This window comes from Myxine glutinosa, chromosome 2 (genome assembly GCF_964187855.1).
Source record: "Myxine glutinosa chromosome 2, kmMyxGlut1.1, whole genome shotgun sequence".
Classification (NCBI taxonomy): domain Eukaryota; kingdom Metazoa; phylum Chordata; class Myxini; order Myxiniformes; family Myxinidae; genus Myxine; species Myxine glutinosa.
Genome location: NC_136262.1, coordinates 91,178,376 through 91,191,867, shown reverse-complemented (window position 1 = coordinate 91,191,867; position 13,492 = coordinate 91,178,376). Strand labels below are relative to the sequence as shown.

Genomic DNA, 13,492 nt, shown 5'->3' with positions numbered 1-13,492 from the left:
GAAAATTAGAGGGGTTGCAGAATCTCCACTCGAACAATCAGACTGGTTTGTTTCTGAAAACATGGAGATGTAATCTACTCGTCACGTGGGGTAACCTGTCTTGCAGGATTATTTGTCTAAAAATGTGCAGCATGACTAAGAGGAAGTAGGGGTGTTTCATGATGGTGTTAGAGGAAGAAATACAGTATAATGTTATCTTACCTTATCAAACACGTCACGAACATTCGCCTCAGACTCCCCAAACCACATGGTGAGAAGTTCTGGGCCTTTGATTGAGATGAAGTTGGCCTGGCACTCGTTGGCGATGGCCTTCGCAAGCAATGTTTTACCACAGCCAGGGGGCCCGTAGAACAGAACTCCTTTTGATGGAGTCATTCCAAACTTCAGGAACTTCTCAGGATGCTCCACAGGGTACTGCCACATAGAAGTTTAACAAATACCATCACATATTTAACTTAGCATAGCTTATACAGCATTACCCTGAGATAAACAAGGAAAGGACTGCAAAATGGATAAGGGTTACAATACTGAAAAAGCAAGAAGAAAATGACATTGCCAATTACAAACGTTGAAACATGGTAGAATGCAAGGTTATTTTAACAATTAATTTCTAGTCGAGAAATGAGCAAGGTGTTCATAAAGACAGTCAAGTGCTGCAAGTTAAAGCAAGTGTCACAAACCAACGCCAGAGCAGACACATATGCAGCAGTTTCACGAGGATTAGGCTCGAGCAAGGTATACCTTTACAAGCTGGTTTTGAAAAGGTACGAGTGGATAAATGTTGGTCAGCAAATCAAACATGACAAAGGTACATGTGTATATAAATATAAAGTATTCCCATTTCCAACCTTCAAGTGACAAAGGTGCATTGTACAGAGCAAATATATTCCAATGAGCAGTACATATAGGGGCAGAAAGGGGCCAGGGTGGTTGAGGAGAGAGGTAAGGAGTGCTGTTAAGGATAAACAGAAGAACGTACTGGAACTGGAGTCAGACTCGTATCAATACAAGAGTAAACAGAGCTACTTAAGAAAATAACAAGGCAAGTGAAAGGAGAATTAGAAGGGTATGGCTAAAAATATTAAACCTAAGGCATTATTTAAATACTGTACATAAGAGGTAAAGAACCAATTAAGACTAGTGTGGGCCCATTGAGGAATAGCACAGGGAAATAGGTTAATGATGAAAGTGAGATGTCAGGCTTACTAATTGGTTTTGCTGCTTTAACATTCACACAAGAACAGTCATGGGATTTACCAACAGCTGAGAGAATCCATCTACAGGGTGGACGGAGGGTTTTCAAGAGTTCCAGGTAAGAGTGGAGGAAGTTAAGAAGCAACTAGGAAAGCTAAGACAAGATAAAGCTCTGGGGCCAGAAGCCACCAAAGTACATTGTGAATGCAATCTGATTGTGCCACTTGATCTTCGTATAGATCACAAATTTAGGAGAGATGCAGTCATGTTTTCCAGGAATTTCAATGCCAGTAGGCAAAATCCTTCTAAATCTCAATCACAACACATTTAAGTCGTATTACGTACAACGCGTAGCACATCCGAAACTTGATATTGCAACTTCCCCTGTTAACCAATTATTTTCACTCTCTAAAGAAAAGGAATTGGGTGTTAAAACGTTGGCGTTCTGCATAAAAAGGTGTCCAGGTAACACAGACTTTAAAATTTCACCGAGTTTGCCACCGAACGCATTCGGATTGCGATTACGTGAGATCTATGCACTTTGATTGGTCTGAAATGTTTGTATAGATAGATCGACTTCGACAATGATTTATGTAGTTCATATTTTTTGTGTCTGCAAACTGGAATGCTGATTACTCTTGAAGATAGATGGGCTGCAAAAGAAACAAGTACAGAAAAGTTTGAAATAAAGTTCTAAAGTTTCATGAACCCAGGAAATAAAGGCAGCTGTTCAATAACTACTCATATTTCATGCTTTATAATGCGTAAGACTAATGAAAATAATGAATATAGCAGCTACTGTCATTCTAATACCGCTCAAATCACGTTTTTGCCGACAAATTTACCAAGTTTCATAAAGTGTAGAGGTGCAGCGAATGAGCTTTGATAACTACAAACTTCCGATGACATATCAAGTAATGCAGGGTTCTATAGGCAGGAGTAATGTCAAGTGTATGCGTACAGGCTTTAGTATAATATTATGAAAATGGGCCAAAAGCCAAAAAAGTTCTTTCTTTTGGCCCCAGTCACTCACCTTGTGTGCAGCACACCAAAATGCCCAATATCTTGACGTGGGAATAACTGGTTTGGGATATGTTACCTATTCAGCTATCCAAAAAGTATTGTTCAAGTCATCTATTGTTTTTGTGTCACGAAAATAATCATTGTAGCCACATTTTGCTTGATGGGCCCCCAGCCTAATTAGAAAGGTGACGATTTCAAGATGATATGGTAGATATGTTTAAGAAAATGAATATAGAAAACCTTTTTCTTTAACGGCACCATTATCCAAACTTTCTTGTGAGATCGGCCAGGGAGTGAGTGCTTGGCCTAAGTCTTCACGAACCGGCTTGCCAGGCCTGATGTTCAACAATAATATAGAGAGAAAAAATGCGAAAAAGTTTTTAGGCAGAATGGACAATGAAAAGACCAGGGGCTACAGCCTTACAAAAAAGAAGAGATTTGGGAAGCTAGTAATGCAAGGGTCTTTCATGAAGATAGTTAATGCATGGAATGGTCTCTTTGGAGAGGTAGTGGGAGCAAAACTAGTACATAGTTTTGAGCTGGACTTAGATACAGTGCATTCAGAAAGTATTCAGACCCCTTCACTTTTTTCACATTTTGTTATGGTGCAGCCTTATGCTGAAATCGTTTAAATTCATTTTTTCCCTCATCAATCTACACTCAATACCCCATAATGAAAAAGATAAAACAGGATTTTAGAAAGTTTTGCAAATTTATTGAAAAGAAAAAACTGAAATATAACATTGACATAAGTATTCAGACCCTCAGCTCAGGACCTAGTTGAAGCACCTTTGGCAGCGATTACAGCCTCGAGTCTTCTTGGGTATGACGCGACGAGCTTTGCACACCTGGATTTGGGGATTATCTGCCATTCCTCTCTGCAGATCCTCTCAAGCTCTGTCAGGTTGGATGGGGACCGTCAGTGGACAGCCATTTTCAGGTCTCTCCAGAGATTTTCGATTGGGCTCAAGTCAGGGCTCTGGCTGGGCCACTCAAGGCCACAACAATAACGACAACCGTTGACTACCTGATGGTGCGTAGGCGAGATAAGGGGCACCTCCAGGACACAAAGGTGGTCCCGGGGGAGGAGGCTGTTTCACAGCACCACTTGGTTGTCTGCGACATAAGGGTGAAAGGTGCGAGGAGAGCTCGGCGGGTGAAGTACCAACCGAGAATGAAGGTGTGGAGGTTGAAAGAGGTGACAGTAAGGGAGGCATTAAAAGAGAGGCTGAGTAGGGTAGAGGATGATGTGGTTGAGCTTGAACGTGGTTGGATATCAATGAAAGATAGTCTGTTGGACGCCGTTGGTGAGGTATGTGGATGGACAAAAGGACCACCGAGGCACTCGGAAACATGGTGGTGGGATGATGAAGTTGGAAAGAGGATCGACGAGAGGAGGAAGAAGTTCAAGGAGTGACAGAAGGCGAAGGGTACGGGAGCAGAAAAAGCAGAGCATGTAAGTTATAAGGCAGCCAAGAAGGCTGCAAAGAAAGAGGTAGCAAAGGCGCAGGAGGCATGTAGGAAAATATTCGGAGAACGCTTGGATTCGGAAGAGGGTCAGAGAGCGGTATTCAGGATTGCAAAGCAGATAGCGAAAGAGAGGTGTGATGTGATGGGGGTGAGTTGCTTGAAGGATGAAGTGGGACAAATCATTGTGGACCCAGATGGAATTAAAGGAAGATGGAAAAGATATATGGAAATGCTGTTGAATACAGAGAATGGATGGGATGGCAACATAGAGAGTAACCCAGTTTTAGGACCGGCAGAGAAGATAACTGAGAAGGAAGTTGAGGAAGCGATAAAAGCAATGAAGAGTAGAAAAGCGGGAGGGGCCGACGGGAGTTGTGGGAGATATGTTGAAGGCAGCAGGAAGTTGGGGGTGTGAAGAGAACGACAGATCTGTAATCTGGTGGTGAAAGAAGGCCGCATTCCAGTGGATTGGGAACGGAGTACCCTCGTCCCTCTATACAAGGGGAAAGGTGACCCTCTGGAGGGTGGCTCGTACCGAGCGATAAAGTTATTGGAGCATGGAATGAAGGTATTGGAAAGGGTGTTGGAGGAGGATAAGGAAGAAGGTGAAGATCGACGAAATGCAGTTTGGATTTATGCCAGGAAGACGAACGACAGACGCGCTCTTTATTGTGAGGCAGTTGCAGGAGAAGTACATGGAGAAGGGGAAAAAGTTTTCTTGGGTTTGTTGATCTGGAGAAAGCATTCGATAGGGTTCCACGCGAAGTATTGACATGGGCATTGAGGAAGTTAGAAGTGGAGGAATGTTTTTTTGTTTTTTTTGGGGGGATACTGAATCAAGGCTCGTGAAAGAGCTGACATTTACTTCACAAACAAATCAAGCAGACAAACAAAATATATAAAAAGAGGGAGCGGAAGACAAGATGGGGAGAGAAGGGGAAGCACACAAACACTTGAGAGCACACAACATTGGAGAGCAGGGAGATGGCTTGGGGGGAGGAGGCGTGGGAAGGGGGGGGGGGGGGGTTGGAGAAGTATAAAACACTAGCGGGGTCACCCGTGGGAATCCCACGGGCATGGATGTGTGTGACATTTCGACATATTGAGTTATATGCTGCACATTCATTTTTACAAAATGGTTACTGGCAAGGCATCAGATCCAGAAATGGTGTGATGAACACAATTTATTTATTTCACATAATATGTGACCCCTCACTCCTCTCCACCTGACACTCTCCTGTCTCCACCTGACACTCTCCTGTCTCCACCTGACACTCTCCTCTCTCCACCTAGCACTCCTCTCCTCTCCAAACCCTCACATCCCTCTCCTTTCCAATCCCTCACCTCTCCAATCCCTCACACTCCTCTCCTCTCCAATCCTTCACACGCCTCTCCAATCGCGCCTCACACTCCTCTCCAATCGCGCCTCACACTCCTCTCCAATCGCGCTTCACACTCCTCTCCAATCGTGCCTCACACTCCTCTCCAATCGTGCCTCACACTCCCCTCCAATCACTCCTCTCCAATCGTGCCTCACACTCCTCTCCAATCACGCCTCACACTCCTCTCCAATCGTGCCTCACACTCCTCTCCAATCGCGCCTCACACTCCTCTCCAATCGCGCCTCACTCGCCTCTCCAATCGGCTTTCCCCGTCTCGTTTCTCTCCTTTTTCTCCCGTCTCGTTCTTTTTCTTGCTCCAAATCGGCCCGTCGGAATCGGAAATCGGCCCGTCTCGCCCGTCGGCCCGTCGGAATCGGAAATCGGCCCGTCTTGCTTTTGTGCTTGTGCGTAAATAAATTGTGTTCATGACACCATTTCTGGTGTTGGGCTAGCGGCTAGGGTGCCGGCTTATAGGATCCTGGGTTCGAATCTCGGTCGATCGCCGAATTAATGCCAGGGGGGTTGACTCAGCCTGTCATCCTTCCGAGGTCGGCTAATTGAGTACCAGTTCACTGGTAATTCCCTGTTTGTCGTTGAAGGCGGCAAAAAGGGTTGGCGTCAGGAAGGGCATCCGGCCGTAAAACATTGCTTCAAAAAGGGGACAAAAAAACAACAACTACCACGGTGCCCGAAAAGGCCAACCCCCGCTTTGCGGGGAAAAATGGCCTCTAAACGGTGGTTTTTACACCATTTCTGGATCTGATGACTTGCCAGTAACCATTTTGTAAAAATGAATGTGCAGCATCTAACTCAATATGTCGAAATGTCACACACATCCATGCCCGTGGGATTCCCACGGGTGACCCCGCAAGTTTGCATTGACGTTCGTCGACGGACTCGTTCGCCCGTCTCATTCGTTTTCTTGCTGCATCCTGTTCAAGTCTGCGTTCTTCATCGATCGTCTCATTCATTTTGGAAATAGAAGTTTCCACGCAGCACATGAATTGTCACGATCCTCAAGAGGAATTTGTCTCGTAATCATCAAATGATAAATGGCAAGTAAATTATATTGTGGAAAATTAAAGATTTCAAATAAACCTATTTAAAGTGTATTCGCACATAACTAATTTTAAAAAACGAAGAAATATCTCTCGGTAATTTCCTGAAACATATTTTACTTCCGGCTAATAATGTTGAATTAAATAAAAACGAAGAAATATATGTCGGCATCATTGTTGACGTTTTTGTGACGACTGTCATCAAACGAAAAAGTAATATATCTTAACGGAAAAGCAAAAGCGAATTTTTAATATATATCGACACGTTGCCGTCGGTGTCATGTTGGGCGGTGTATGATACACCATGACGCGATTTTTAAAAATATATCTCTGCATTTTCCCGCGTGTGTGGAATGTTCTCAATTATTGCTGACACCGAGTCCAAAACCATCGATAAAAATGAAATCATATGGTGAGTTAGATTGGAGATAAAGGCGTGAGAGAGACTCAATGGCCTTGAAGTTGAAGTTACAGGCGTTTGAGAATTCATTTCGTTCTATAAACGGCAACTTTCATTGGATTTCCTTCCCGTTTTTTTTCAACCGAGTCGAAAACTATGTTAGCGACTGTGAAAAATGAAATGATATATCGAATTTTTAATATGTATCGACACGTTGCCGTCGGTGTCATGTTAGGCGGTGTATGATACACCATGACGCGATTTTAAAAAATATATCTGCATTTTCCCGCGTGTGTGGAATGTTCTCAATTATTGCTGACACCGACTCTAAAACCATCGATAAAAATGAAATCATATGGTGAGTTAGATTGGAGATAAAGGCGTGAGAGAGACTCAATGGCCTTGAAGTTACAGGCATTTGAGAATTCATTTCGTTCTATAAACGGCAACTTTCATCGGATTTTCTTCTCGTTTTTTTTCATCCGAGTCTAAAACTATGTTAGCGACTGTGAAAAATGAAATGATATATCGAATTTAAAATAGATATCGACACATTGCCGTCGGTGTCATGTTGGGCGGTGTATGATACACCATGACGCGATTTTAAAAAATATATCTGCATTTTCCCGCGTGTGTGGAATGTTCTCAATTATTGCTGACACCGAGTCTAAAAGTAAAACCATCGATAAAAATGAAATCATATGGTGAGTTAGATTGGAGATAAAGGCGTGAGAGAGACTCAATGGCCTTGAAGTTACAGGCCTTTGAGAATTCATTTCGTTCTATAAACGGCAACTTTCATCGGATTTTCTTCCCGTTTTTTTTTCAACCGAGTCTAAAACTATGTTAGCGACTGTGAAAAATGAAATGATTTATCGAATTTGATTTGAAATAAAACTGGGGGAGAGCAAGACACCACGGGCCTACAAAACAGGACTCAAAGCTATGCGAGTTAATAAAATGGTGGATATTTGTTTATAGCCACTCCCAGAATGGGTGGAGCTATGGGTGGAGCTACTCTGCAAACCGAGTAAGCCACACCCCGGACAGACACCCAACAGATAGACAGACAGACAGACAGAATCATCTACGGCTATTATAATATAGACAAGGACACCAAGGACTTCCAGGACAGAAGTTGGTATTTCAAAAAAGTGTAATTGGGGTGAAATTAGCGGGGGTAGAAAAGATCAAGGTTTTGGATGGGGGAAGATGAGAGATGGTGGTGAACAGCTGTTTTAAAGACCTGGAGGGTGGAGTGGGATTGAAGACAGTGAGGGAGTTTGTTCCAGAGGCAGGAGAAAAGAGGAATGAAGGAGTGAAGGTGAGCAGAGAGTCTTGATTTTGGCAGTTTAACCATAAGAGGGTTGCAGGCAGATCTTGTGCGACCTGTAGGAATATTTGCGGGACAGAGCCCAGAGAGAGCTGGGGAGGCAAGGCCAGAGAGGAGTCGGTAGAAGACGGAAAGACCACCAACCTGCCTGCGGTGAGTGAGTGAGAGGCCCTTGGAGTTAGCTTCATCGCGGGAGATTCCAACGATTCTGAATGCTTTGGTTTCAACAGCGTGAAGACGAGCTAGGTGTGAGGCAGGAGCACCAGCCCAGAGGGGAGAGCAGTATTCCATTGAGCTGCGGATGAAAGCCTTGTATGTGGTGAGGAGCTCAGGTGTGCCAAGGAAGGACTTCGCACGACGGAGGATGCCCAGTCGGCGACTGGCTTTGGAGGCCAGATTTGAAATGTGGTTTTCCCAGGAAAGATCATGGCAGATAGTGAGAACCAAAAGCTTGAGTGACAGAACTTATTGGAGAGGATTATTCAGAAAGTGGATGGGAGGGTTGTCCAGTCGGTCTTTTTGGAGAGACATCGTAAGAGTGTGAGATTTGTCAGGATTGAAAGACATGTTCCACTTGTTTGCCCAGTCTGTGATTTTTTCCAGGTCTGCAGAGAGTGAGGAGGCTGCAGACTGCCGATCTGAGGGATGAAGAATGGAGCGACAGAGAGTGGAGTCATCAGCAAAGAGATAGAGAGGATTTTCAAGAGAGTCAGAGAGATCATTGATGAAGACCAGAAAAAGCACAGGGCCCAGAACACTGCCTTGGGGAACTGCAGCCTGAACAGGAAGAGGAGATGAGAGAAACCCATTCAGGGCCACACGTTGACTACGACTAGAGAGGAAGTCCGCCAGCAATGCGTGGAGATTTCCATGGATACCAAAAGAGGAGGGTTTGGTGAGCAGAGCGGGGTGCCAGACCGTATCGAAGGCACGTGATATGTCAAGGGAGACAGCTCCAATTTCCTGTTTGGCATTGAGGACCTCCATCCATTGTTGAGAAAGCAGAAGCAGCATGTCCAGAGTAGAGTGACCAGGTCTGAAACCAAATTGATGATCAGAGATCAAGCCATTGGAGAAGAGGAAAGATTTCATATCTGAAGCAATGATGGATTCCAAGACTTTGCTGATAATTGGGAGAAGGCTGATTGGTCTGTAGTTGCTGGGATCTGTTTTTGCACCTTTTTTATGCAAAGCGGTGATGTTGGCAGATTTCCAAGCAGATGGCAGATGACCTTCAGGAAAAGAGAGGGTGAAGAGAACATAGAGAGGGAGTGAAAGAGCAGAAGAACAGGATTTTAGGACCCGTGGGCTGATGCCGTCAGGTCCAGTTGCAGAATCAGAGTCGAGGGTTGACAGAAACTTTTCCACCTTGTCAGGAGGAAAGGACACAGAATCCAGGAGCAGCTGGGTACGACTGGGTACTGTGAGTAGAGAGGGATGGGTTTTGGACACAAGATTTAGAGGCAAACACAGAGTTGAGGCATTCAGCTTTTTCACGTGCGGAGTCAGCTGTGTGGCCGTTTGAGGTGAGGGAGGGGATGGAGGGGGAACAAACACCAGAAACAGATTTGACCAGACGGTGGTTGATCAGAGTAGTGATGGCAATGTACAAAAGAGCGCGCACAGCTGTAAGGATGAAGGACGGGAACAGTGGTGAGTTTGAGGTGAAGGTGGGAGTGCATCAGGGGTCGGTACGAAGTCCACGACTATTTGTAGCTGTGATGGAGGTGCTGGCCCAGAACGTAAAGGAGGGTTTACCGTGGGAGTTGTTGTATGCAGATGATCTGGTGTTGATTGCGGAAAGTATGGATGGACTGAAGGAAAAGATGAACAAGTGGAAGGAATGTTTGGAGACAAAAGGTCTGAAGGTGAATATAGGAAAGACGAAGGTGATGGCAAGTGGTAAAGCATGTGGTGAGGTGGAAAGAACTGGGAAGTGGCCATGTGCTGTGTGCAGGAAGGGTGTCGGAGTGAACTCCATTCAATGTACAATGTGCGCTGTGCGCTGAGTGGGTTCATCAAAAATGTAGCGGTCTGAGAGGGTCATTAACCAGTGTGGCAGCTACATTCAAATGTAAGGTGTGCACAGAGGGAGCTGCAGATGGAGGAAATGTTGAGTTCGATCTTGGAGACGGCGTGAAGCTGGAAGGTGTGAAAACATTTCGCTACCTCGGAGACATGCTGAATGGAGAAGGTGGATCAGACTCGGCAACGGTTGCTGGAGTGAGATGTGCATGGAAGAAGTTTCAGGAACTGAGTTGCGTGCTGATGAGGAGGGGAGTGTCGTTGAAGCTTAAGGGAAAGGTGTATGCTGCGTGTGAGAAGTGTTATGATTTATGGGAGGGAGACATGGGTCATGAATGTAGAGCAGCAACGAAGGCTGGAAAGGGTGGAAATGCGAATGGTTCGGTGGATGTGCGGAGTATCGTTGAGAGAGAGGAAGACAAATGATGAATTGCGAAAGATGATGGGAATGGAGCCTGTGATTGATGCTGTGAAGAGGAACAGGTTGAGATGGTTTGGTCATGTGTTGAGGAAGGATGAAAGTGACTGGTTGAGAAGAGTGATGGAAATGAATGTAGAAGGAAGTAGAGGACGGGGAAGACCGAGAAAGACTTGGCTAAAGATGGTGGAAGAAGAAATGCGGACAAGGGGGTTAACAAGGAGAGATGCAGAAAATAGGGCAAAATGGAGAAGATTGTCATGGGGACCGCAAGGCTAACCCCCGCTCTAGCAGGGAAAATGGCCTTAAAATGCATGTTGTTGTGTTGTTGTTGTATACGCTAACAGATCGCTGTCTCCATTGACCTTGCCGAGGCCGTCACACCTATCGGCTCAAAATCCTTTCAACTGTTGACTTGATAGTTTTTGCAATGAAGGAAACATTAACAATGTTGTTAAAAGTCTATTTTGTGATTAATTTATGATTGGAGTTATGTAGTTTAGAATGAAAAGAGATATCGAGTTCAAGTGAATGACGACATGCCGTGATGGTTTCTACTTTCTGAACGTGAACTTCGCGGATCGCCATATGCAGATTCCCCTGACCTACGATCGATGTTTCTATACGTGAACATACCCGTTTGTTTGCGAATGGGTATGTTTTTCATGGAAGTCCTTCCCGAACATGCTGTCCATGTCTGATGTGCGACTGAAGGTGCTACAGGAATGTGGAATTTATTGGTTTCATGCTCGAGCATTTGCCATATCTGCATTGCCTGTTTGCCCCTTGCCTCCCACCCGTGCGTAGCATGGGTATCTCACTAGTTGTATAAATGCGTGACTCGGGTCCAGTGATATATCGATAGACGGTACTGGTTTTACCAGGATAATTTTCATGTCATAAAACGTACTGATATTGGAAATTTGAACATGCCGGCATACTGAAAAAAAAAATCGATATGAAAAACATAAATCGATGTATCCACAAAAATATTGGTACATCACGAACAAATCGAAGGGAGGTGTTTCCAACCCTTAAATACCGTACATGACTTTAAAAGCTTCGATTCACTCGACTGCACCTGGAACAATAGAACGTATGATGTAAAGATGTACCAGGAAGTAGGAACAGTAGGTTTTAACTTTTAACCCTCAGCACCCGAACACCATACAAGCAATCGAGTTTTTTGTTTGTCCTCACAGCTGTTTTTAAAGCAATTGCATGACTCGGAAGGTTATTGTATTAATCGGTTAGGAGGTTATCTTACATGACTCAGGTGTGTTTTAGAAAGCCTGTGCCAATTACCTGTACGGCAATCCGCTTTAGCGATACCAGCCTGTGCCGACCAACGGTATGGCGAAAGCAATACTGGCCAGTGCCCCTTACCGGTACAGCGATAGCGATACCGGCTTGTGCCGATTACCGGTACGGCTATAGCAATACCGGCCTGTGCAGATTACCGGTACGGCTATAACGATACCGACCTGTGCGGATTACCAATATGGCTATAGCGATACCGGCCTGTGCCGATTACCGGTCCGGCTATAGTGATACCGGCCTGTGCCAATTACCAGTATGGCGATCCGCAATAGCGATAACAGCCCATGCCGATTACCGATACTGGCCTGTTCTGAATACCGGTAGAGCAATCTGAGATCGTGATACTAGCCTGTGCCAATTACTGCTACAGCAATCCGATATAGTGATACCGGATTGTGCCGATTACCAGTGCAGCAATCTGCGATAGTGATACCGACCTATGCTGATTACCAGTACGCTGATCCACGATAGTGATACTGGCCTGTACCGATTTGACTACCAGCATGGCGATCCGCGATAGCGATACCGGCCTGTGCTGAGTACTGGTACGTCGATCCACAATACTGGCCTATGCTAATTACCAGTACGATGATCCATGATCATGATACCGACCGGCCCATGCTGCTTACAACAAAAAGTTGTGGATGACGTTGGTGTTGGATAAGATGGGTAGGTGACAAGAACAAGCCAGTCAGATTTTGATTCAGGACCAAATCCAGATCCGACCTGTCAGTGGGATACAAAACGTAAAGCGTTCAACCTGGCAGAGGTATGTGCTCTACAAAGTGCCGTTCTAGTTTGTTATTACTCTTCGTATGGCTTTTTGCGGGGGTTTTTATTTTTAAATTAATTTTCTCAACAACAGTTTGTCCGATTGACACTAAATTTTCACCATATTATGCACCGACTCATGTAGATATTTTGATTATTATGACATCATAGGTCACATGGCACATGCACCATTTTGGAAAAAACAAAAAACATTGGACCTCTATATCTCCAAAAACCCTCGATAGAAAATATTGAAACATGGCTCATTGTAGAGAACTCTGCATGGGAAATAAGTCTTGTTAACCATGATGACGTCATTGGTATGTCCTTTATGATGTCATAATTCAACAAGTACAATGCTGTATCCGATCAGTTTGAAATTGAGCGTTTTCTTCGCAACAATACAAGAGGAGAATATAAATCAATGACATTATAGGTCAAGTGGTTTGGCAGCCGTGTTGGATTGAACATTAAAAAAGTTAAAAATTCAACTTTAGAATGACCTCCAGAATGGCTGGTCAGGTCGAGTGGAAACTTCACACACGTTACCCAAGCCTTGGGGATACCAGGGTGTTTTCAAATAAATCATACGTCACATGGTCTGGCAGCCATGTTGGATCAAAGGAAAATAAACAGAGAAATAAGTATTTCTCTGACAACACCAAAGCTATTAAGTCAAACTTTACAAGTATGATCTAGTCGTGCAGGGTTTAAAGGGAATATGTTTAAAAGTTCAACGTGATTGGTCTCAAGGTCTGGAAGCCAGAATATTTTTTTCAACATTTAAGCAGAAGAAGAGGACGTCATGGGTCACGTATCCAATCAAAGCAGGGTTGTGTCAAAACGGGCCAGATTGGACACCGATCATAACTGCCTGCAGTTATCGAGTGGCCAATCGTAGGTGGCCAGTCTAGTTAATTTGTTTTCTGTCTTGTATTCGCTTACACGTATTTTTAAACAATTTATGTTGGGTTTTCTGAAAACATCTGCCAACATTTATAATCTGACATTTAAAGATAAGGACAAAAGAAAAAAAGGGTAAGCCATACAAAATGAATTGCAACTTGCCAATTACCCAAGCAGCTCAGGAAACGCACA

The 13,492-nt window shown here is 44.3% G+C and overlaps 1 protein-coding gene across 2 annotated transcripts in view; it reads right to left on the bottom strand.

The window, feature by feature from the left end:
* VCP (valosin containing protein) overlaps positions 1 to 13,492 on the bottom strand; it is a 99,066-nt gene that overhangs the window by 12,282 nt on the left and 73,292 nt on the right. For both annotated transcript variants that reach the window (XM_068107770.2, XM_078771228.1), the window contains one exon: positions 202 to 414. In XM_068107770.2, the coding sequence (XP_067963871.1) occupies positions 202 to 414 (213 nt within the window). The remainder of the gene's footprint in view (positions 1 to 201; positions 415 to 13,492) is intronic.